We start from the raw sequence: 26,355 nt of genomic DNA, 5'->3' as shown, positions 1-26,355 counted from the left end.
GTGAGAGAGAAAAATAATTAGAAGCGTGAGGCAAATGTTGATGTGAGAAAAACTTGGAAACTTTGGGACTGCTTAGTTTTCAAAAGTAAAGATAAACATTTAATGAGTGATATTAATAGGTAAATTGTATTTACCTGCTTATCTCTTTTCAAAATAGAAGAATAAAAGAAAACTAAGTTTCCTGGAAAGGCAAATTTAAATTTGATAAAAGTAAATACTGTTCGCATACAACCCCAGACTTAACTCCTAAATGTAGTATTGTCTTAACTCTTTTCTTGGTAATATTCCAAAGTATGTCTGCATTAACATTTTGAAGATAATTTAAGTCAGAAATTGCCAGGCATTAAAAAGAAGCTCTTCCTACAGGCTTGTAATAGCTGAGGTTCTTGCATTCTCCTGTACGGTCATTGTCAAATATAGGACACTAAGAAGATAAGCTTTTCTAGCACCAATTCCTATGTTCCTAAGCATTGCTATTCTCCAAGATCACAGTCCAAAACTGAATCAGCGTTGAATGCCTTCCAGAATTTGTTGCAGAGATTCCTAGATGAAAAACAAATACACCATTTGAAATAGAAGGTATGAAAATGGTAATATTGAATAGGGGACAAAGCATGATGGGCCTTAACTCTGCATCCAAAATAGCATTAAAGGTTTGATCAGATCTGTCCACACAGATAATTTTATTTCTTTGTTAATTGTTGAAAACTGTATTTTATTTAGACAGTTGACAGGCCGAAGGATTGGTACAAGACAATGTTCAAGCAAATCCATATGGTTCATAAGCCTGGTAAGTATGTTTTTTGTCTTGGCCATATATTTCTCAATATTAAGAAATGCACTTTTCTGCTTTTTGATTGGCTGCCGTATGAAAATCCATATGTTCACTAAGTATGAGATAGTGAATCAAATCAAATGGTTAAATTGGGTCACAGATCTTACTTCCAAGAGAGTTATCTTCCTCTGCTAAAAGCTGAATCTTTATAATGGATTTATTTTATTACTAGAAATAAGTAAAAATTAAAGTGATTAAAATAGGTGTGAAACCAGCCTGATTCCGTGTCACCATGGAGCTCAGTGAAGCGATGCATGTCACAGAGAATATTGCCTGCTCCCTCTCCAGCGTGAGGGGTCACCACACACTCCAGCTTGCTTTTGCAGAGCTTGTGTGTTAGAACAACACAGGCTAACAGGCTGTTTTGAGGGTACACTTTCTGTTTAAATTGCGTTTTTTCCATCTCATGCCATATTTGTTTTTGTTGAAATGGAGCCTTGGTGACATTACTAGCTTTAGAGTTATCTTCCTTTATCATGGTTGACATCCAAGGATGTTAAGAAACTGCATAAACAGCAATCATGCTCGTTACACCTTTGTGGAAGGAGGAAGACTTTATTCCGCTGACGTATTGCTTGCATTCAGTATGGTCGCACACAATGTTAGTGGGAGGAAAAAAATGTAAACATAGGAAAATTTTGGCTTCCAAGGTCTGTTCTGAGCACTAGTCACATGGATAGATATTTGAGGTTGTTTTTCATGGTAGGAACAACAGCTTAATAGTTTCTAATAAAACTGACAAGAGGAAGAAATGGAGCATGGGGAAGGGAGAAGGACAGCCAGCCAGCTATAATTTGCAATTTGGGGTTAACCAGTAACTACGCAATGTGGGTGTCTTGGCAAAACAATACCATTTTTACCAACAAGATGGTAAAAATAGCCTATGGTAAGTATAATGGGAAAAGAGAGTCTCCAGAAAACACCTACATGAGATGAGGTGAAGAAGTACCGGACTCGATTGCCTCCCAATCTGCTGATTGTATTTGCGAAAACAAAGCTGCATTGCTGTGATAAACTGGCAGGTGTTGCACTACTGTAACATGTATGTTTTTTTTTGTAGATGACGACACAGACATGTATAATACTGCATATGCATACAGTACTGGTAGGAATTATTCCCTCCCTCACTTCAAAATGACGCATTTGTTAATGTCAGCAAGTAACAGGGGTAGTCAGCTTCAGGCTTGCTTTTATAATGTTTATATAAACGCTTCTTTTATCATTTTGTTTGATCTCAGTTGGTGTTTTTTCATGCCTTTTTTTCCCAAATGAAACAAAGTTTTATTTTGGTTTCATTCTTGCTACAGAAATGTATTGCAGCTGTGGGTCTCCTCCTGCAGATGGAATACATTGTAATACTGTAGTTTCTGATTAAATTGCATTTATTTTCACTAACAATTGTGAGTAACTTGGTCTTTTCATGTCAAAATGAAAAGGGAACTACTGTGTGAATGTACAAATGCTAATTACATATATGGGAAGACAAAGATATTTGAGGGGGTTGTCCTTAGAGCACCTTTTTAAAATATACGGTAAGATTGCCTAGTCAAGATGCTTCTGTTTTATGATCTTGTTCATTTTTGCTATAGGCACTGGCATTGATGTCATTTAGCTGCAGGAAAGACATATTCATCAAATACTTACGTAATTGATACATCTTTCAGAGGTGGCAGAAGTATTTACTAGAACCAAAAAAAAAAGTGTGAATACACTATATGTGCAAAAACCCATAGTGCCTTATGCAAAAATCCCATTTGAAATTCTTTCATTTCAATGTTTGTGTTGCATTACTGAGAGCATTTGTGTGTGTCAGTTGTTCAAGATCTTGTTCAAGATGTCCGATTGCCTAATTGTCCCAAGCTAAAAATAATTACTAAAAACAATGAGAAAAGCATATCTGTTTCCTGTCCCTCCTCCTGAACCTAAGAAAAACTGAGAGGCAGGATGAGCCCTAGGTGTTAATGACAGGTTGCCATTAACAGTTCTGATAGACACATGCAGCCATTAACCCTCCATCCCTGTTAGTTGTTAATGTAATTTAACTGTACTGTACTTTACCTGTGTGCTTGTAGATTTATATAGAAATACATAAGTATTATAATGAGCTACATATTATGTAACAATGTGCTTTTAATAATGCATTTATACCTTTTTAGAACATCGCAGCTTTATTCACTGTGGGTTCCTGTAGTATTGCATGTTTTATTTATTAAAACTCATTCTCACACTGTGACTATTTCTGTTTTTCATTTTTATTAGGTAGCTACAGTCCATCCTTCTCTGCTCAGGCACACCCAGCTGCAAAAACTCAGACGTACAGACCATTGTCTAAAAGTGCTTCTGACAGCAGCTCTGATGCCTTTAAGGTTTCATCCACTTTACAGCCTCCATACGTGCCACCTCCAGTTCCACCACATCATCTGCGGGAAAGGTCTACATCAGAAAAGTATGTTAGTGTATTTTCAAACAGTGTTCTTGGCCTGTACAGTAATCCAATTACAGGATATCATGAAGGATAAAACAACAGCTATAAAAGTAATGTGGCTACAAGGCCTTTACTCAAGGGACAGTAATTTGATCAGGGATAATCTTCACTGCTAGTTTGGGCATCATGCCTGGCAATGCCATTTCTTCAAAATGCTGAAGAAGTGCTTATTCCTACAAGTGATGCCACCATGAGCATTTAAGATTTTCATTCTCATTTAGCAGGCTTGACCTGCTTGTTGTGCTTCGGAGCAATCCACGCTGTAGCAGCTGTCTGGAACAGTTGTTATAAGGGTGGACTCTGAGCAGGAAAGGCTATTCATGGTATTCACTAGGAAAGTGACAGAATCTAAATGATTTAGTAAATGAAATTCAAGGAAAGCAAAACTGTAAGAGTATAACAATCACCCCTTGTTTCCCCCAGAGCTGTGAAGAATTTTATATCCCCATTTTTTTAATCTCCATCTGTGTTTTTGATAGACCAGATTAAAAGGACATTTCAGATTTCTCATCACTTCTCACTTGCTGCATGAAAACAGATACCATCAGTTAAATCCAGTCTGGTAGCAGTTAATTCCTGTTAGCTCAGGAAATAAATGCTTATCCTTCTGATGAAAACATGAAGAGTGCTCTGTGTGCAAATTCTAGAATCCTCATCATAGCTGTAGATACTACCTCAAGCACACAGCTTTTCTTTAGTGTTTACATTCATGAATACTATCTGTTAATACAATATTACAGTATTACACATTTTTATGTGTGTATCTATGTATGTATACATTTTAATACTAAAAGCATTCATTCTTGTTCCATTTGTGGATGCAAGGCAACTGTCTTGGATAGCTTCAAGCAGCAAAACAAAATCTGGTAATTTGTTAGCTTGGACACTGTAAACATTTTTACATGTAGAAATTGAACAAATATTAAAGTTTCAAATAAAAAAAATTCAGCAATTTGAATAAATTGTAAAAGAGATGAGCACCTGAAGTGTTAAAAATTCAGTTTATGATTTTGGCTTTTTGAAAAAATTTGAGATAGTGGTAACCCAAAAGATCATTCAGCAGGTATACCGTATGTCAGAGGAAAAAGAAATAGAATGTTGTATGATCTGCAGTAGCACATGCAATGCTTATACCTGCTAAACTAAACCACTTAGAGTCATGCATTTAAATCAGGTTTGGTTTTGTTTGCCCTTTCAGAAATTTATGGAGAAATCCTCTCTTTACTTTTCTTACCTATATTCTGTGACTGAGTTGGGGTCTGTGTACAGAAGTAGATACTTTGCTCAATGACTGTTGAGTTTGGCTATTGCTGTTGCTGAGGGCAGGTTGTCAAGAGCAACTGCTAGGTGTTAGAGTTGGGCTGCCTCCTGAAGGCCAAGAGGTTTGAATTTTGTTAGCAAGCCATATAGAAGTGTAGGTTTTGTTAGCAAGACGCCAAAATGTAGATCTGCTTAGCTTTGCCTCATCTCTGAAGTTATGAGAGTCATCTGGTCCCAGGCCGAATGCCTCAGTCACAGAAACTGAGACCCCTTACAGTTCCTTTTGTCAAGCTTGAGAATAACTGCTTCAGCAGTTAATCTGGATGTTCTGCTTCTCCTCTTTAATCTCCTGCAAGTTAAGACAGGCAGTGGAAATCCACGTTCTCCAGGCTAAAGGATGCCAAACTCTTCAGTTATGTTTGCCTGCTGCTGATAGCTAGAGCTAGTCAGTCTTTTCCTGTCATTGGAAAATTCTCCTTTTAATGGCCTACAAAATATGACTATTTAACATCTTACATAAGAGCTTTAAGGTCTATGTATATCACAATTTTAGACCTGGGAGGCAAGATATGCTTTGCGTTAACAGTCAGGCTCAAAAATATAGTCCACAGGGGATTGAGTGTGAATCAGAATTTCAGTAGCATCTTTTTTTCTTCAAAGAAAATTGCAATATAATACAACTTGATTAGAACATTTCCATTTTCCTTTTCATTCTCAGAAAATACTCCCTCTGCAACTGTCACTTTTCCTCAGTAAAAATATGTAGTAAAGAACCGTATGGAACTACTTCACTTAAAAATGTGTGTCATTTTATAAGTAGAGATGCCCGTGTCCCAGAGCTTGTGCCCATAAACATACTATAAACAAAAAGCTACTCCCTAGGTTTTTTGTTTTTTTTTTTTAATGCACATAATGTGTGTCAGGTCACATCAAACTAAGAGAAAGGCTGACATAATTTAGACAGACTGTGCTCTTTCTTATTGTAAACATAGGCAGTGACTACCAGAATTTCCCCTTTCCTTCACCTATTCTGTGAGGACCTAGTAGATCATTTGCAACAGAACTAAATAAAAAGGTGGGTGGCTTACAGTTATTCCAAATGCAGTATGGGTAGTGACTACAAAAACTGCCTGGAAATAATAGCTCTTACTGTAATAGTAACTAGCTAACTGTCTCCCAAAAATGTGTAGGTAGCCATTTATATAGCATGGTGAAGGGACAAAAAATAGCAGAATAATAGGGATTATTTTTTATTTCTGTCATAACACTGGTAAATTGAAAGCAAATTTATAATTATAGAGATGATGAATAAAGTTCTTGTCCGCACATCAACTGTCATTGTCCTAAAGAACTTCAAATTCTTGCTAGTCTTGTTTATCCATTCAAATTTCCAAGGAAACAGTATACTGCTACAGAATATTCAGGAGGAATTCTACTACAGATCAGTAAAAAGAGCATCTATTAAACTTCATATTGTCTTTTAAAATAATTCCTCATTTTTTTGTCTCAGAAAATGTTGTAACTTTTTGGTATGGACTACTTATATTGTGCAATGACAATCATCTATCATTTGTCCATACTACTTAGTATAGTAAATCATGAGATTCACGTAAGAGCAAGTATAATAAATTTGAGATTTGAGGAGGTATGTCATGGTATTGTGAGAGGGTATGTCGGAAAAAATTTGGGAAAATCTGGGAAGAGGAAGGATAATGAAATTCATCTGTTGATGTACGTATATCTCTTGCATGCAGCTGTAGAGCAGATGGGGAAGACAGTCCAACTGAATTGCTCCTATTTGTTATTTAGAAATGACTGGGATCCCCCTGACAGAAAGGTAGATACCCGCAAATTCCGTTCTGAACCAAGAAGTATTTTTGAATATGAGCCAGGAAAGTCATCAATCCTTGAACATGAAAGACCGGTAAGAGACATAAGTGAAATGGTGATATACAGGAAGAGGTTTGGTGAGAGGTCTTTTATTTATTTATTTATTTATTTATTTATTTATTTACTATTGATTATAACTACTTAGATGATTATTGAAGGTCCTTTTTCAAATGTGATTTCACAGAAATTTTTCCTTGCTCTTTCCTGATGTTTGCGTTGAAAATGTGGGTTTGGTATATTTGCTACACTTAATTCTTCTAGCATTATCAAGAAATTGAAGAATCACTGTGGAAACTTTATGGATGATGAACAGATCTATAAATTAATGGAAGTTGCTTGTTCTATTTGGCATGCATCTCCAGCACTCCTTTTTATCACATTTTCAGTAGTATTAACAGCACATATGATATCTGATTAATTAATGCATAAAAATAAACTATTTGTGTTTTCAGGACATGCCTAATCATATCCTTAAGCAGATTTTGGTTGAATACTGGAACAGGTTGCCCAGAGAGGCTGTGGAGTCTCCATCGTTTCAGGTGTTCAAAACTCAAATGGCCACAGCTCTCAGCAACTTGCTCTGACCAGACCTGCTTTGAGCAGGGAGTTGGACTAGATGACCTCTGGAGGTCCTTCCAATCTAAACTATTCTATGATTACTCAGTGTACATTAACATGTAATTAAAACTCTTTATTCCTGCTTTCTGAATAATGATTGCCATTGTGGAATTTTTCAGAAAGGTATCTGATAAAACTAAGCTTAATGCATGCAAAAATAACCACTAACATAAGTTTTCATTTGTTGAAAAACACATTCAGCCAAGTTTTCTAATTTATCTTTATGCTATCTTGATTCTTTATTACTGTAGTAAAATTGGTTTATATCAATGACAATATTTTTTTTTCTTGGGCTTTTTCTTGAGGTGGAATGGTTGATGGAATCCAGTTTGAAAGAAGGGGTTTATGTAATTGATACTTGATTATTATTTGCTTATGTATTACTGTATTACATATGTGTTCATAGAATTTATTAATTTAAAATAATCAAGTAGTTGAATTTTAGAACATATAATATGTCAACAGTACGTGAAACAACTGTACTAAGGACCTTTCCATCATGTTTTTGTGGTCTTTGCAGGAATGCAACTTTGGTTAGCTAGAAAATAGCAAGCTGTGTGTCTGTGAGATAAGGTTCTTGCAGAACTGATGCCTTTTTTCAAGAAGGAGATTAGCATTTCTACATGGACTAGTAATTAATCTAATAAGTTACCAGGTTCTCCCAAGTTCATGTGATTTAACACTTACTGTCAAGCTGAGCTCAACTTATTATATTCAAAAAGTGATGGCATTTGTTCTGAGCATTTGTTTGATTGCCATGGCTGCATTATACATTCAGGTCAGCCTTTCCAATGTCACAAAATAACAGCACGTTCAAGAGTTAAAAATTATAAAAACTACACTGATATTTCAAGAATGCCCTCACGTTTCTAACAAATTACATTTTTTACTAGCGTAACATGAAAAAAGAATAATTCACACTGGAACTGTATTGCTGATGAGTGTGATCATAGATACAACTTCGCAATTTTAGTGAACTAATGAAATGAGAAAAAAGTGAGTTTTGCTGATTGTTCCTGCAGACTTTCTTTTTTTCCAAGTTGCTTATTCATTTTATTTTTGATGCTCTCATTTGAGAGGATGGATACGAGCTCTGTTTGGTCCTTGAACATTTGTATGCAGAAAAGCCTTAGTCACGTTGTATTTAAGGAGCTGCTTCAGCCAAGAGCAAAATCAGACCTTCGTTGTCCAAAGCTTAGACTAGTAGCTGTTGTGAATAGAAGCAAATGCCTCTTTGTAGAGCAAATTTCTACAGCTGAGGAAATAACATTCATGGACAGAATGGAGAGATTTTTTTTTTGGTGTATGATTCAGTCTTCTAAAGATTTGAAAACAGGAATTAATGTAAAATGCAAAAGTTGTGCTGACAAGAGCATACCTTTATTTCACATTTTTACTTCAGTTAGTAGAGTAAGCTATCAAAATTTTATTAATTTGGAATTTCTGCTGTTGATAAAAAATGTTTAGCTTTTTAAATTTAGACACTTCCTTTGGGCCACATTACAAAAAGGCTTGGTTTCACTAAAGCATTTGCTTTCTTGTGTTCATAGAACCTGATATGGGAAGTGTAACTCACAGCTTGTTGCGGGATGATCAGCAGCATAAGTCAAAAGATATTCTGTGAATCTAGAAAAAGTTGACTTCTGAAAATATTGCATTAGCTCCAAATTCAGATGAAAACTCCAAATTTTGAACTGTTTCAGGAGTCTGATTTCACTTTGACAAAGTCAAAACATTTCATTTTAATATGTAAAAAACTGTTCAGGTGATACTAAAAGAAAATATTAACTGAAACATGGAATATAAAAATATACAAAGTAGTATAGCTCAATTAATATTGTAAAATATGGAATTTATAACATCTGAATTAAAAATTCCTACTATATCAGTTTTACCAAACCAAGAAAATTAAAATGATTTTCTCCAACACTCAAAATTTTTTTGTTAAAAATTTTGCTGAAATTAAATCATTTCCATGTTTATGGTATCGCATTTTTGATGGCAAATTGATCTGCAAAAAAAAAAAAAGCTCTACACTGTATGATACTAAACAGGGCAGATAAAGTTGAAAGGTCAGCTTTCCCATTATTGATTTAGATATTAAACTGGAACCAGTTGGGTTTAGTGTAGATTAGAAACATGGGACTAATATAATAAAATGAAATTCAATGTAAAACTAATATTTAGGGGGAAACAATTCAGCAGATATTCAGTAGAAAGAAAGAATCTGAGAAGTAATAAACCTAAAAAAAAAAAAAACCTTAGGAATAAAATTAAATGGATACATCCATCATGGATAGATGATTGTTTTTGTTATGGACATAAAAAGATTACTGTAATTTCTGCTGCAGCATTGTGCAGCATCAGGCAGGATACTATCTTTTTTCTTTTGTAATTTGAACTTTAAAGAGTGGAAAACATCTACAAAAAATGGGGGCTTGGGATTGGTTGGTACTTTGAAATTAAGACTAAAAGTAAAGGAATGCAAGTTACAGAATTAAATTTTAGACTAAACTGCATAAAAAAGTATTCTTACAAAAAAGTGACCTTAACCTGTTGAATAGTCTTCCAAGCAATAATGTGTCAGCTCCATTTTTCTCATTTCAGTAAGCCTATAAAACATCACTATTTCTTCTAACTAATAATGGCATTGGTAAGGTGGTACAGGAGATGTTCTGATGTATGTTGCAATCTCCAATGTCTGCAATTCAGTAAAATGCTCCTCTTTCCTCTATGGATTTGTTTCCTAAAATGGGTGTTTATTTCCAATAAGTAAGTTAATTGCAGTGTAATAGTTTAATCTTATTTATATGAATTTGAAATTAATTTTTTATTCTTCATTAGTTTCATCCTTATATGTATCTTTTTTTTCTGATAGAGCTAGAAGTAATATCTTGTACTCTACAATTTCTACCTGTCTCTATTTCTGCAGTAACACAAGTAAGGAAAAATCATGGTGTTGCTATAAATAAAGAGTTTATAAAATTGGGACAAACAATAGATGCAATTATTTTCATTGCATGTTTTATCAAAGCATGAAAGTACACTTGTACTGGTCAGATAAAACTCTGTCAGGTTAAATTCCAGTTCTAGATTTTTTTATATGTTCTGTATAAAAAATTTCTACTGAGTTTATATGCAAGAAGGCTTCATGATCAGAATAAATCCAAAAATATTACTGTTTTATCATTTAGCAGAAATAGGCCCAGATCGCCCAATGATATACGTCTGTATTTTTTACCTTAGTGGTTAATTTGGTTTTCTTTAGAATATAGAAGTTTGATCAGCTTTGGCATTGCAAGCTGGTTATTAGAAAATGCTACTTAGTATCTGATCTCAAGTAACTCTTTCTGTCAACTAAAAACATTGTTTTACATGTGTTTTAAAATTAAATCATACACTTAGGTATATTATGATATGACATTACAAAAGATTTGGAGAGACTAAGTCAATCTGCTTGTGACCTGGAACCATACCAGATATTTAAAAATAGTTTAAAAGAAAAAAAAAAACTTTCTGGAGCTAATAAAACGCCAAAGCCAGATTTATGACAAACACCTCGGTCCATTTTTCCAAAGAAACTTCAGCATGGTGTCGGAATTTGCAAGTGCAAAATATTAATTTGACTATGCAGATCATATGATAACCATTTAACTGACGAGTTTAAATGCACACATTTGATTAAAGCCTGTGAATGCATCTCTGGGTATATGAAATCATGCACAGGAAAAGTTCCGTGCAAAACTACAGAAGTAATTTTATAAAACCACATCAGTATTCTTCTCTGCTTGAATATGCTGATACAGTGTGGTGTTGACCATTTGGTGCAAATAACAAGAAGACAAGGCTGAAGATTCTTTCTCAGTCTTTAAATAGTAAATTTTCAACACATTTAAGTAATTAAAATGCTACTGAACAAATAAATAAGGCTAGACTATAGCAACATAACTTGGATTAACTGACAAATCATAAAAGGGATTTTACCTTCCTACTGCTTCCCCTCTATTCAAATAGTTTGGGAGATCAACAGATTGGCTGATCAGTTAAAAAAAAAGTTTTTTAAGTCAGATCATTTTTTAAGTCAAAATAATTTGTTCTTTTTTAAACTCTTAGAGAGGGAATAGAAAAAGGTGCATCAGCAAAACTGAACCTGCCAGCCAAGGGCGATGGACTGACTGCCCTTGTTGCGCCGGGTGGCGCAGGAAACGCAGCGCGGAGCCGCCCGCTGTCTTGGCGTTTGCTGCCCTCTGCCGCTCAAGCCGTAAATAACAGTAAGGCTTGTACGTGGGGCGTTAACTTCGTTACACTTCTTTACGCTCTCGTTGAGAATATCTGCACACTACTGCATGAAGAGAACTCAAAAACTGAGAAACTACGTAAAATCCACTATTTTCAGCTTCTTCACAAGCAGAAAAAAAACCCACTTCCACATGCGAGTTCTTCTATGTGGTTGGAACACATTAGCTGGGCTCCGAAAGTGCCTCCTGTCAACTATCAACATTTCTGTCAGTGAAAATTAATTCATTGGTATAATATAAGGATGGAAACATGCTGTAAATATTTCAACATATTGTAACTTAGTTTGGAGAAATGATGAAAAAGCAGTTGTTTAGTACTGTCATCTCAGATTACACAGGTCTAAATTGTAGAATATTTTTTAAAGGTTAGGAAAAAAAAACTCAGAATAAGCCAAGCATTCCCTGTAATGGGAATGAATTAGATATAATATGGATCTGTATTCTGCATTTATGATTCTGTCATGTTTTGTTTTCATGCCTTCATCTCCCTGTTCAGTAATGGTGCAGGAGAGTTTTACGTGCTTTTCTGAAATCAATCACAGTCTGTAATAAGGTCACAAATCTTTACTTGGTCAGTTCATGTAACTAAATTCAGTGGTGTTTTTCTATTAAAGAGCTGGGTATGAATAGTTCACTTGAAACAGTAGTCAGTGATAGTGCTGAATTATGACTGTGGATGGTGGAAATGTAAGAGCAAAACTCTAGAGCAGCTTCACTTCCTGACTCTGCTGTGGAGCATGGGCAAGTAATTCATCACTGGCATTTACTTCCCACTCCGTTAACAGGAATAATACTGCCCTTACTTGAGCAAGACATATAGACATTGTGAAGCTAAAGCTGTAAAACAACAGCTGGTGTCCAGATATTGCTTGAACAGCTCATTGATATGTGAGCACCCAGGGAGTTCAAAAGGGCTGCTGACCTTCCAATAGAGCAAAGTTGGCAGTCTGTTCTGGTAACGTCAAAAACTGCAACAAAATGCTGCAAGATGTTTAATTACCTTAAATGGTCAAGAACACAGTGTTATCTCTTACAGAAGACAGAAATAGCTGTATGTCTCATTTGATTCCTCTGGTATATTGGCAACAGCTTGATTCAGGAGGAGAAATGTGTTACTTTCTTAATCACCATTATCATTCTTTATGCTGGACCTGCCCCCTCCTTTGAGGGTTGCTTTCTAGGTTACACCATAATTAGTGTCCAATTTCTGATAAGTACAGTTGTGGAAGGCCATGTTTTAAATACAAAAATATCTTTAACAAGAGGATTTCTCTGCTTCAGAGCTTTTTAAACCACCTCTTCACTGTAGTTCTGTGCTGCAAGGCAGCTTACATCAGATTCTACAAAGGAACCGGAGCTATTTAGAAAATAATTTAGGCAACCAAGTTCGCAATGGATTAAACATCCCATTGGGAGCGCTAGTGTTCTGTGCTGTCATGTTTTCATGCTACTTGAATAAATCTGATAATTATTCTTCTGTTCATTGAGAAGTTTTCTTGATGCTATCTTCAACTCCTGCTTTATCGCTTTATTGTGAGAATTTTCAGATGAACATAATCTATTTCAGTACGACAAAATGCTTGATTAAGTCTGCAAGCCTGTGGGAGATAAAGTGTTACAAAATACTGCCAAAACCAATATTATGGAATGTATAATTTTGTTCCTTATTTTTGACCATAAGGATTTAAAATACAGTGGTTCCATTTCATAGGTTGAAGTGACTTTTAGTATAGGCATGCCTGCCTGATACATGTTGCTTATCTCTGCTCGGTGCTTGCTTCAAGACTGCAAGATCCAGAATTAACATGCTTTGTGAGAAGACAAGGAGTGGCTGAAAGCAGTACTGATAAGGTTATGTTTTTATTGCTGATGAGATGGGCACTTTCTTGCCTATGCTGAAGATGACAATCGCTTAGAATGGTTTTCTTAACAAGGAATCTTTAGTAGCATTAAATGCTCTTGACACAGTGATGTTTACAGAAAGGGTCAGAGAACCCTCTTAGATTAAAAAAGAGTAATTTTTAAATGTTTAACATTTTCTATTCACTGGGAACAGCAATAACAACAATGAAAGTATTAAAGCTACCAGTCAATGACAGCTCTTGAAAAAAAAATATTCTCTATCTTAAATACCATCTTCATTCTTTAGTTTTATTCCCTTCCTTTCCCCTTATTTGTTTTGTGTGTGTGTGTGTGCGTGTGTATTGTTAAAGTGACATGGCTTTTCCAGCACTTTGCTCAGTGTGTGCCTTTTCCTTCCCTTTTCCTTCACAACTGCTCCAGACTGATCGCATAAATCCAGATGACATAGATTTAGAAAATGAACCGTGGTATAAATTCTTTTCAGAACTGGAGTTTGGATGTCTGGTAAGTGAGGACAGAATATTATTATTTAAACATTAGGAAAAATATTTTTATAATGAGAAATTTACAAATTACCAAATTCAGCAAACATCTACCAGTAAAGTTAATAAGATTTTTTTTTGAGAAAGGTCAGTAAGATTGTCTAACGCATCTGACTATCATTAAGTGGGCCCTTAATTTGCCATGGTAGTGACTTTAGTAGCTTTAATATTGACTACATATGAGACAAGCAGTAGTATGTAAACATTTATGGGCAATACAAGTTGCATCCTAAACAGAACTGTTTACTATTCTTCATAAATCTTATTACTTAGCTGGATTAGAGTTGAACAGTCTTCAAGAGCAGAAAAAAAAATGTCTGTCTGCATTACAGATGCTAAGTTACAAATCGTTTATTTTACTTGAAGGAATGTGTCCAAATCTAAATGCATGAACCCATGTACAAATTGCCTATGGCACTGAATACAGAGATTTTGCCTCACTTTTTCTTTCTTGCATCCACACATGCAGAATACATGTTTTGTACCTGAACACAAAGGTTATGGGTTAGCTTTGTTTTCAAGCTGGACACCTGCTTGAACAGAGAGACTTTAAATCTGCTCCTATTTTCATAAAAATCCAGGTCCAAAAAATGAATTAGGCAAACATGTTAGCTTAGTCCCACTGCAAGCCATTTATGTTCAAAACCATAATCCTGAAAATCTCCATTTGGCTGGAACATCCGAACTCCAAAGGTGCTTCAGTTTTTCACCTTTGGTGGCCTAGACATTCTCAATTCTTCTGCAAATAGCACAGGCTCAATTGGATGTAAGCACCAAATACTGTTCATGTATTTTATACATGGATAAAACAGTGAAATTGTCCTTGAAGCAAGACTCACAACTAGGTTTCAGTTCCTCCCTGCACAATGCCTTAACAACGAGGCTGAGGATGCACCAGCTATTGCTTTTTCACGCTCTCTCTCTGGCTCCATGGAGCTCAAAGTCTTTCCTGCATGCCATCACATCTTTAAGAAGAGGAATGAAAAATGTCTTCCTCTAAGAACTTGCAACAAGGTGGTTAGAGCTTGTGCCAGACAGGTGAAAGACATAAGTTTGAATGCCTTCAGGAGAAGGAGGGCAGTAAAACCCAGCATTCCCTCAGCCTGGTTAATTATTCTCATAGCTACCCAGGATCCTGGGCACCTGGAAGGGGGGAAAAAAAAAAAAAAAAAAAGAAGCACCTGTGTTCAGGCAGGAAATCCCAAACAGACCTAGCATTTAGGCTTGAGAGTGTCAGGATTTAAAACATTCCCATTCTCGTCTTTCCTATTTTTTTCCCTATAGTAGTTCCCTGGAGCCTCCTTCATTGTACTAATTACTGACATGCAGGGGGACCAGGTACCTTCGTCCCTTTTATATCTAGCCGTAAGCCAAAATCAGAACTTGGTGACTTCAATAAGAGCAGAAGAGAAAGTCTGTATAAGCAAACCAAATACATTCTTTTAAAGCTTTATTTTTCTAACCCCACCTTTCAAAAAATCTACACATTGAATGCCTCCTAAAAATAAAAAATAGTTAAGTATATCTGGGGTTAATTTGTTGTCCAGGGATCTGTAATATATCGCATTTAGCACTGATCAACTTTAATCTCCTTTTATCTAACCATTCAAGCTGTTTTAATTCTTTCCTGCCTCTCTCTAGGTAGGCATAAACACTCCAGATATATTCTTCTGAAGAATATGCCAGCAATATTTTACAGACAATGATAATCTGAGAATAAAGTATCTTCTGTTAAAAAAAGCATATTCAGAGATTTCCCCAGCAAAACACAACTGATATGCTTTATACTCTTCTGTCTTATCAGTATTAAAAACTGCTAGTATTGATTCAGCCATTCAATCTGGACATTTTACTACCTAAAATTGCTAACATTGCTTAATAATTTAAAAAATATCGTAACACTTTCTTTGTTCCATTCTACCCTTATGTGTCATTCTTGTATCTGATGCTGTCGACACTTAGTTTCTAACTGTGTCACCTTCTCCACATTTCATTCCTTGCTGCCACTGATTCTCCTCCATTTCATCTCTGCACTTCTGCTTATATGATGCAGCCACATAAAAAGCTTTTGGACTATGTTCAAGACAGTTCTCCTGGTGTTTCCAGTGAGGTAAATGAATGATTCTTGTTCAGATGAATCTCTTGGGAAAAAGGGTTGGAGTGCTCGCCATTTGTACCTAAACTTGTTAAAACATAGTGGTTTCCTTCCGACAGCCTTGAGACATTTCTAATTCACAATCATTGTATCTCTGTCTTCATATCTTTCCAGATCACTAGTGCATATGGATGTTGATCTTATTATCCTAGGAACTGTGAGTCCATATCCCCCAAACCTCTCAGTGATTAACACTCAAAATTACACAACAGACCATATGTCTCTAACTCTTGACAAATTCCACTTTTTCAGAGTTGGGCAAGCGCATTGCTTTTAGATACAATTAATGCATCAACACAAGTAATATTTTTAATTAAAATATCTGGCTGCAAAATTTATATGTCAAGTGAAAGCCTTTGTGGCCGAGCTGTTATTTCTCTGAGCTATTATTTTTCATGTTATAAACTTGTAACTGCAGAATTGATAATCACTGCCATTACTCTGAATAAGATGCATCAAGATTAGGTAGTGGGCTGTCATTGCCCTACTCTGAGTGGGAGCGATCCAGGCTTTCATTCCTTCTTCCCCTTCCCCCCGTTTTTAGAGTGTTAGGGCAACAGTCAGTGAATCCTGTAACGACAGCTTTACTTCATATGGTGGCTTTGCTTCATTCATATTTGTTATTCACTCTCATCTTCCTTGGTGTCTCCAAGAATTAAACAAAAATTGTGGCCCTAAATTGTTAATAGCATTGCGAGTTATTCTGGTTTGGTTTGAAGTTTTGTACACTGGGAAGAACCTCATGGTTGTGAAATCCAGGCAGTTCTCTGCGATAATAAGCTTCTAGACTTCAGTGATACTTGAGAGTAATCTATATATTGGAGAAGACCATTTAAAAGTCCTAGCATATGATTATTTGGAATATGATCATGCTGAATAGGCCTGGGTAAAATAATTATTAAATAATACCAGTTTTGTCTATGTTTAATTTGCCAAATGTCTTTGAGTAAACAAATTATCTTTGAAATTGGAAAGTTTTTGAAACTTTTTGAGTCTTTGAATATGTTAAATCATGCAAATTTACATGCAAATTTTGCAAATTACAAGTGAATTAAACATTTTTCCAAGGAGGCAAAATATTACAACATAACTTGCTAAAGTATTAGAATTCAGCCTTCATGCAGGCAAGCCTGTTTATTGTTTACAGCTTTTCCTTTTTTTTTTTTTTGGCCTAACTTCATTTTCAGTCACCATTAAAGCCTTGATGCATGAAAGCAACTAAAACATTGGCTTAACTGTAAATACATAGCTGTTTTATTGAACAAAGCTGAATCAAAGCTTTCAACAAAATCCATACTTGGTAGTTTGGGGAGGTTGTCTCTAATATTTAATTATTTTTGTCAGGCAGTGCTTTTCCAGACAGGGCAGTGCTGTGAACGCTCTAGGAGATGCCTAAGTAGCTTTGGAGATGCAGGTTTTTTAACATTTACCACCTGGAGGTGACTTGGAGGGATCATGGATCAAGGAACGGTAGGGTACCTACAAACAGTGATACCTGCTCTTGGCCGTAAAAAAAACTAATCAAATCCACTGTTCGCTTTCATTTTCCCCTTTAAGCTATCTGAGTGCAGCTGTATCTGTAGGAAGAAGGTATAACCTCCACACAGCCTATGCATAATAATGCAACCTGTGGTACAGATCAGTACTGCACAGCATATGTACCTTCTTACGGTATCTTCCATATAGAAAAAGCTTCAGAAAAGGCATTAAAGAAAGTAGGGGGACAGGGCAAATTAAGTTCATGGTGACAAGAGTATTATAAAGGGCGGAAAAGGAAATGCTGTGTAGTAAGCCAGCAGATAATTCTGTAATGACATACTTTTCACTGTCTTAGGTTGGTCACTAAAACACTATTTACTAGCTGGGGGAACATTGTGCATAAAGAAGTTCTCTATGGCATGGTTTTAATTGTGTGATTTACCCATTGCCTTACACAAGAGGCAGTGTGGAGCTGCACTGCCCATGAGATTTGCAATATGGTCTCTAACAGGCCTAGAGCCATTGCAAGTGCTCAGAAGCCATCAGTGCCTATTAGCTGTTTGGCCAGTGCCATGTGACAGGTAATGGTTGCAGTCCAGTCTCCAATGGGAAGGGTGGCATCTGCGCAAGAAAGCCTATCATTACAATTAAACTACAAAGATGATATCACCTCATGGTATAGTTCTAGCAGAGACCACCTAATGAGCTTGAGTTTCCTCTGCTGGTGCCAGTGTGTGGCAGTGACTGGTCAACAGAGATGAGACTGAGAGTTGTGCTCAGTGTTGGCATTTTCCAAACCAGGCTCAATATGCATTTTGTGGGTAGTAGAGGGAAGCATATAGACCTCAGAGGCCTTTGCTTCACTCTTGGGTAGAAGTGAGAAGAGAACTGTGGTTACAGCAGCTGTTGGTGTGAGCAGCTCTGCTTCTGGCTCTATGGTTTTATTGCAGACAGACCTCACTGTATTAAATGTTTTTTCTTAAAACCTTGAAGTTGGATAGTTATGGGAGAATCGTCTTCTACTTAATAAAGCAGTTTTCAGCTTTCGGAGATGCAGAGAAAAGCTTGAAAACATGAACTGTTATGAACTGTAAAGATTCAAGAATAAAGACCTCCCTCAAAATATATTTTTAAAAAATAGCATATTTGTTCAAACAGAGTGGGTTAACAATAACACACTCATCATTAACCCCATACACATTACAGATACTGAGAAATAAAATGGGGATAATTTCTTGACAGCTGTTAACAGTCTGAGAATATATAATGATCATCAGCACACCTCCATAACAGAACTGGCTCCAAAACCAAAGGCTTCTATTGAAGCTGCCTGTGGGGAAGCATGCTGATGCTTTGCTCCTTCCCAACAGCAGACTGCATGGTTTTGTTTCACTGCACACATTCTAATGTATAGAGCCATCGATTTTATGAGCTGGGTTACAATACCTAAGGTGCTTCGGTTTACACTTACCCATTCCTGTTCTTCACTTTGTTAATCCAATCCACAAATTCTTAAAGTGTCATATATATATATAGATTGTTTATCTCCTAAGAACAGTGTAATGACAGATGATTTAAAAGAAAAAAACACCTTGACATCCATTTTTCACTAGGAAAATGAAACCTGTAAGAGATTACTTTTCATTTGCTTGCAGAAAAATAGGTTGGCTTTAGCAAATAAAAGAAAATCATATATTGCTGTGATAAAACTTGATTGTATTCCAAAAGCTTGTATATTCTCCTACCATGAAAAAAAGCCATGTGTGGAACACCACTGCACAAAAGCCATCTGGGAAGGGGATACATTGCATGAGTGAGGCAAACATTCACCAATGGAAATACCTAACACTGGGACAAGTTGGGCTTATGATCAATAATGTTGGTAGTCTTCTCCCAACAGACCATTGCTACAGCAGACCTGCCCTGCTGAGCAAGCTGTTCTTCCCAGGTCGCTGATGCACACTTCCCTCATTCCTTGAAAACATAAGCTGCCTCACGTTGCCTTGCTTCTCTTGGTAGCTTAATCCCCAGATGGTATGAAGATCTCTCGTATATAGGTTGCAGATTGCAACTGAATGTTATTTGAGGACATGTTAATTTGCAAAGAATAATCACCATAGTAGTTTATAGCAGATATACATATTGCCACTGATACTATTTCTATGCCATTTTATGTTTCCTGCTGTAGTGCATACACTCGGGTTGCATGCAGTTTGATCATGTTTCCTCTACTGTACTGCGTCTGGAGGTTGTACTGGATGTGCTGGAAATGACCGCATGACAAGTAGCCTTTTTCATTTAGCTAAGCACTAAAGTAATTTTTGGAGCTTTTATTTTCAGCTCCCCTCTTTTTTCCATAGTGTAAGTCACTGGAACAGAGTTGCCATACTTGAGCATTGGTTTCCACAACCTGAAAATGCATGATACAGTGCAGCAGTGGAAGAGTAAGGATGAGAAAAAGAGGAAATCTATTCTTTCATTTCCCAATTTAAGAAAAAGAAAAGAAATATTTGTCATACGGCACAATGTAATGCATTACAACAGAGTCACACTTTTTGTTTGGAAGCAGTTTCAGAGCCTGTGGGCTAATTCAGCTCTGATGGGAACAATTTGATCCAGAAGGGAAGAATTTCATCAGAAGCAAAGAAATTGCCTCAGCTTTGCCTCTGATGTGGTGTCAGAATGTTAAAAAAGAGACTCTTTAAAATCTCTCAAAGATGCATCACCTCTAGGTCTCATATTTCTTAGAAGTATTACCTGACTCTTGTATGGCTTCCATTCTGAATTGGTGGGAAGGCTAGCAAGCCCAAAAACACAGATAATTAAAGCAATGAAGTAGAACAATCCTCATGGTTTCATGACTTAGTCCAGTAGTATATTTCATTTCAAAATAAATCAGAAGAAAACAAAGTAGTTATAACCAAAACCTTAGGTTTCCTTTTTTCCTAGACATTTGAATACTTTGAAATTCCCCACAAAAGGAAAAGCAAATAAGAGCTTGAGGGATGATGTGCTGTGCTGAACTGTCCAAGGTCACCACCAAAAAACCCTAAAATAGGCCAGAAACAAAATTCTTTCAGTTACAGGCCAGTGCCCTGTCCACTAGGCCATGCTGTCTCTCAGTGAAATGCCAGAGTTGCTGTAATCCAGTTTACCAACATTACAACCTGATGTTGACTCATTTCCAAAATATCCACTGAAGTAAGAGGAACAAGAGCTGTGCACAAACTACTAACAGGATATGGCTCATATTTATTATGCTTATCTAATAGAAATCTATGTTAGCGCAAGTTCTGCCACAGTGTTATAAAAGCTAAGTATGTCCGCTTGAGAGCTGTATCTGAAACCTAGTTCTTCCATTTCTAGTAATCATTTTTTGCTATTTTTTTTTGTAATGATATTATTTACAGATCACTCATGTTAGATTTGTAATCTTACTTGAAGAAAGATTTTATCTTTGCATTTATACAGCAAGTAACACTGATCCTAACTGGAGCTTTTGAACATAGCAGTAACATAAATATTTAACAGTTAGGATAATAGTAGTAATAAATAATAACACTTAAGAAATACTTGTCCACAAAGCTGACAAATTTCTGTTCAGAAAAGACAAAGGTTTTGAAACCCTATGCAGAGATCATCTTATTTTCTCTGTAAAATAACCTTAAAATCATTGAATTATCAACATTTTTTTCTTTTAACTGTTCACAGCTCAGCTTCCATTCTTACCAAAAGCCTGAAAGCTGATTTTTAATGTAATTTAAATTAGACTACACTTAAAAATTATTGGGAGAATTGAAATGATCTTAGCTCAAGTTTTGGCTAACTTTTGATCCCTATTTTATCCATGTTTGTGTGTTTCTCCCTGCCTTAGAGCTTAATAAATTTCAATATCTAGAAATCAAAGTTTCTGTTGCTATCCTGATGGGATCACTTGGTATGTGATACAGGTCTTACATGACAATGGCTACTGACAAATATTTGCAGACCTCTGACTGAACAATCGCACATTGGTTTTATGACCCCCACTCCCCAATACGTAGTTTTGACAGTGACTCTAGAATGTCATTTGAAGTGTACATGGGAACCTGAAATTTGTTCCAAAATATTCTGAGACTAAGGGTGACTTTTAAAAGTATAAATAAATGTCAGTTGGCAAACGTGGGTGGAATTCTTCTGTTTGTGAACTTGGAATTCAAATTCACGGGGAAAAGAAGTGTATGTAACAAAAAAAAGTGCACTTGCTTAGGCCATGAGTTCTATTACTTGACTTCTGCAGTCTTTCTATACAGAAAAAAATCTATAAACACTCTTCTATGCAGAGAAAAGTCAGTAAAAGTCTAGAAGTCCTCTATACAGAGTATATAGTCTTTTAGACAGAGAAAATTAGTTCCTGCAGCTGGCAAAGCTGAATGAAAGTTCTATTTCCAATCCATCAGGTTGCCTCTAAAAAGGTATCACATGAACTTTAAAATAAATTTAACTTTTGAACAACACTGCTTTGTATTCAGGAAGAAAGAGCAGAGGGACCATGCAGTTCATTTTCTAGTTACCAAAACTGGAGTATTACCAATTCTGACTGCAGCCTTGAAATGCATGAAATGATTGATTTAAAATCAGTGGTCATTTAAGACTGAATTTGTATCAACAGTAAAATTGCAGAGTAGCACTCCATTCCATCTCCCAGGCTTTGTGCAGTAGCTACTTCCAAAGCAATGGAAGACTGGCCTCCAAAGGAACATTTTGCTGCAAAAATCATGGGTCTTTCGGCCACTTGCAGAGAAAGTTTCAGGGTATAATCAATTGTAGGACTGTGGTGAGTAATTGGGAGGGAGCTCTGCAGACCTTACTTGTGCATGAAAGAATTATTTTCAGATTTCTGTGTTTTCATAGTAAAGTTCATACTGTTCTGTATCCATTTTTGAAAAGGGTATAAAGAAGCACGACTCTGGATCATTATTTAGTAGCACTTTAAAAGTAAAAATGTTACTGAAATAGACTGTGAAAAGAAATCTAGTGATGCTTTTTAGCAACTACATAACTTTTCATGAAATATTGCAATATCTATGTTGGAATGCACAGGACGTTGATCACAATAGTCTTTTTATAGGTTTTGTCACAGAGTAGCTTTTTTAATGAATAATCAAACATTGTAAGTGGAAATTGTCATCTTTTTTTCAAATATAGACATAAAACATTCATTTATTTGTTTTCACAGACTTCCTTATATCATCACTCTTCAACAGATAAAGGCCTGGACAGGCCCTCTAGGTAAGAAATTGTAATTTCAGTAGACACAGATGATACAGCCTGGGAGTTTTTTGTGTGTCCTGAAGCCAGCAGATGTTGAAAAGGCTTGAATTTTAACATTTGACTTGTGAGATACCGACAAAATAGAGGTGCGTGGGGAGAGGATGTTCCTATTTTGATACGGAAGTGCAACTCTTATTTTGTTTTACTGTTTGCATTCAAAATATGCCACTCTGTATTTTGGGTCTTTCCACTGACATCCCTGAGCTTCTCTCTCAAGGGATCTACAATTTAACCTTACTGCTTTGCAGTACCTTCAGCACTGTTCCCCTAAGCGTGCTACCTCATCTGTTCGGTGTCTCTGTCTTTTTCTTATCCTTGTGCTGAATTTCTACACCAGTATTAAAGGCAATCAGGCCCTCACCATTCAAATTTTTCTCTATAGCTGACTTTTTATAGAGTTTACTTAAATTAGTCCAAGTTCAGTCTGTTACTACCCATTTGTAAAAGTAACTCCTATAATATATTCAGCAACCTGAAGAACCAGTATGTTTCACTTGTCTATTTAGGTCCCAGTTTTGTACAGGTATCTCAATAGCGCAAATCATGTCTGACCTTTCACAAGGATTTTCTTTAATGCTGGTCATCTTAAATTTACCTTGTGACTGCTCTTCCCTGCCTACCTCATACCTCACATCAGCTGTGTTGCCAGCAAGAGACAAAATTCTTCACACTTCCCAGGAAGAGCCTGGTGCTGTTTCAGTGCTAAGAGTGGTGGGCTTCTCCTAGCAGGTTAAGGCAGCAGCAGGATGGGATACTGCCAGCATGATAGACAGAAAAGCCAAATGCAAAAAACTGTAGAGACATAAACAAACATGAATGAAAAGGCTTTTCAATCAACAAATGGCTTTTAATGCAAGAAGACAATTTTATTTAATTTTTAAATAAAGTATGTTATTTCAACTTTAACAAAATTGATATGGAAACACTTGAACAACCATTTGTTGTTGATACTGTAGAGTATTTTAGAAGACAGTGCATTTATGTCAAAGCCTTCACTTTGAAAATGATGTAGCAATATCGAATAAAATAATCAGGTTCTTTTATTCAAGAAGGAATTCAGCTTTTCTCTGTGAAACACGCTGTAAGAAATTTGAGAGCAGTGTTTCTCCCCTTTACATATTTGTGATGTATTTGTTCTGGCAATGTTTAATCTGTAAAAAGAATACTGTAGCTATGGGTTTACAGCTATACAGTCTGCAGGCTTTATAGCTCTGTATATCCATAGCTATGAGTTTACTTTTTTGATTCCTGATGAGTTCCAGTTTCAGAGGTTAGACCGCTACTAATATTGACTATTTCTGTAGTTCTGCAAGTACTGCGAGTGACTATAGAAAAAGGAGGAAGTCAGAACCTGCTGTAAGTCATCAGAGGGTGCACAGTGATCAGAACGCAAACAGGCCTAGCCTGGGCCGTACAGATACGCAAGGCTCGTATACCACCCTTAGAAAGCCTTTAACTAGTTCTTCTCCTTCTTCTCCATCACGAGCAAAAGGTAAGAGGAAAGCATATCTATTAATAGAACGCTACTGATGATATATTGTACAATACGTTGGTAGTAAATGCAACTGTGTACTGTTGCTCAGCCACACTTTGCTGGGAGGTTTATTATTTGAAGCAACAGTTTTCAGTCTTTCATGAAAGGTTTATTTATTCTTACATGTGTAATTTTAAGCTGATTAAAAGTTGGATTTGTAACAAGTTTTTTTGTTTCAACTGTTCATTCTAGGAGAAGAAAATAGATTAAATGAAGAATATGATTTGTACCATTACATATAAACTTATGAAGTTTTATTAACGGCACTGTTTCCAATAGATACAGAAGGCCAATTAAGACAAATAGTATTTAAGATTTAAGGATATGTTTGCATAATAATAAAGTTTTTATATCTGTAAGTGGTGTCTTAGACGTTGTCAGTTATCAGGACCTAATTTAAGCAAGCAAATGTTCATAGTCTGACAGTAGGATTTCTGGTTTTGTAATTCCTTGAAGTATTTAGTGCATCATATACAATCTAATTAGTTTCCTTTTTTCTAATGACCTATCTTTCCATTATCGTCCTCCATGTCTCTCCAGAAAAAGATACCTGAATCAGGTTTTTGTTTTGCTTTGTTTGCTTTTTTTTTTTTTTTGACCGAGAGAAAAGGTTTCTAGAAAAATACATGGTGGAAGCAATATACAGAGCAATATCTATTGTAATAGCTCTCCTTACCTTTAATTTATTATTATTCATTTACTTGCTGTATTTTGTAGCTACACTTCCTGGTCAGCCAACAGCTGTATTAGGGACTGTCTTAACCTTTGTAAAAAACAATCTCTTCTCAAAGAAACTTAATATTTAGACTGCAACAGAATGTATCAAACAAAGGAAAAAAAATGAGGAATATTAAGAGTGAAGTGATAGAGAAGCAAATGAATTTTAAACCTAGTGATTTAGTGGTAATCTAAAAAGTGGGTAAACTCATCTATTTGGTGTACCAGGCAAGGGAGGGAAAAGCTGGCAAATTACATTTACCTACATTTACCTTTGACTACACCACTGGTAAGGAGCACTAACCATGACTTAAACTTCCCGTGCTTGAGAAGTCCTTCCATTAACAACATCTACAACAGCTAATTAACCTCTGGAAGATGACCTAGGTGTATCACTCCATTCGCTCGTAACAGGATGACACCTACTAGAATGTTACTGTTTCCTGGAATTAACCTTTTTTTTAAAACACAAAGCACATTATGGTTTGGGGTTTTTTAGGTATTGATCAATACTGAATTGAATTAGACTAGAGATTGGTCTGAAACAAAAAATCTAGATCTAAAAAATCTAGAATCTAAAATAAAACATTCAAAAAATCTTTAAAAATCTTAAAAATCTTAAAAAATCAAAAAATCTAGAAACTAAAACACAATGAAAAGAGTGTTTGGATTGCTGTACTAACTAGAGAGTGTGACAGGTTCCAGCAAAAACCCATGGCAAGCTTTACAAAAAAAATAAGCAGGTTATTGGGGTAAATATCTGGGACTTTGGTAGGCTTTCTGGAGGAAACTACAGAAACTAACAAATGTGTTTTAAAAGAACTGTAGGATAGTTTATATTGTTTTAATGTGCTTTCCTAGTCCCTTTGTTGTTTCAAATGTATATTCCTGCTACATATTAACAGCTGGGAGAAATTTCATATTTGATCACATTTAAAGATTTATCTTCATTGTTTTAATTGAATGTGCGATTGCTGCGAACTGTCTGAACATTATTCACCTCAAAAATTCTGAACAGCTTCCTTCTAATCACAGAAGTGTAAAGATCAATATTTGACACACATTTTAAAATTTACATGGAAATAATTCCCTAATGCTTACGTTTCAATTTGATTTAAACTTTTTATCAAGCAAAGTTGTATATGTTTTTGTCTATTTTTGACATTTTCTATAATTAGCATAATACTTGTATCTCTGAAATAAGCTCCAAAGAACTAAAGTTCTGTGCAGACGTAATAAATCACAGTTCTTTTTCCAGAGATGGTATTGATGCAAACTTCAGTCTTTCTCCAATTTTAATTTATCTCAAAATTATGGTGTACTGAGGTCCAGGTCTGTGATTTGGCTTCATCTCTACATCTTTAGC

General features: G+C 35.8%; 1 protein-coding gene and 1 long non-coding RNA gene across 2 annotated transcripts in view; one reads left to right on the top strand and one right to left on the bottom strand.

Annotated features, from left to right (window-relative positions):
* LOC106484040 (uncharacterized) overlaps window positions 1–26,355 on the bottom strand; it is a 155,827-nt gene that overhangs the window by 42,724 nt on the left and 86,748 nt on the right. The window lies entirely within an intron of this gene.
* Window positions 1–26,355, top strand: part of SORBS2 (sorbin and SH3 domain containing 2) — a 168,039-nt gene that overhangs the window by 110,795 nt on the left and 30,889 nt on the right. Inside the window, exons 11-18 of the mRNA XM_067297978.1 lie at window positions 724–790; window positions 1,896–1,940; window positions 3,095–3,281; window positions 6,390–6,504; window positions 13,670–13,753; window positions 15,845–15,901; window positions 22,644–22,696; window positions 24,043–24,230. Coding sequence (XP_067154079.1) covers window positions 724–790; window positions 1,896–1,940; window positions 3,095–3,281; window positions 6,390–6,504; window positions 13,670–13,753; window positions 15,845–15,901; window positions 22,644–22,696; window positions 24,043–24,230 — 796 coding nt within the window. The remainder of the gene's footprint in view (window positions 1–723; window positions 791–1,895; window positions 1,941–3,094; window positions 3,282–6,389; window positions 6,505–13,669; window positions 13,754–15,844; window positions 15,902–22,643; window positions 22,697–24,042; window positions 24,231–26,355) is intronic.

Source organism: Apteryx mantelli, chromosome 5, assembly GCF_036417845.1.
Source record: "Apteryx mantelli isolate bAptMan1 chromosome 5, bAptMan1.hap1, whole genome shotgun sequence".
NCBI lineage: Eukaryota > Metazoa > Chordata > Aves > Apterygiformes > Apterygidae > Apteryx > Apteryx mantelli.
This window is presented reverse-complemented; position numbering and strand designations above follow the sequence as displayed.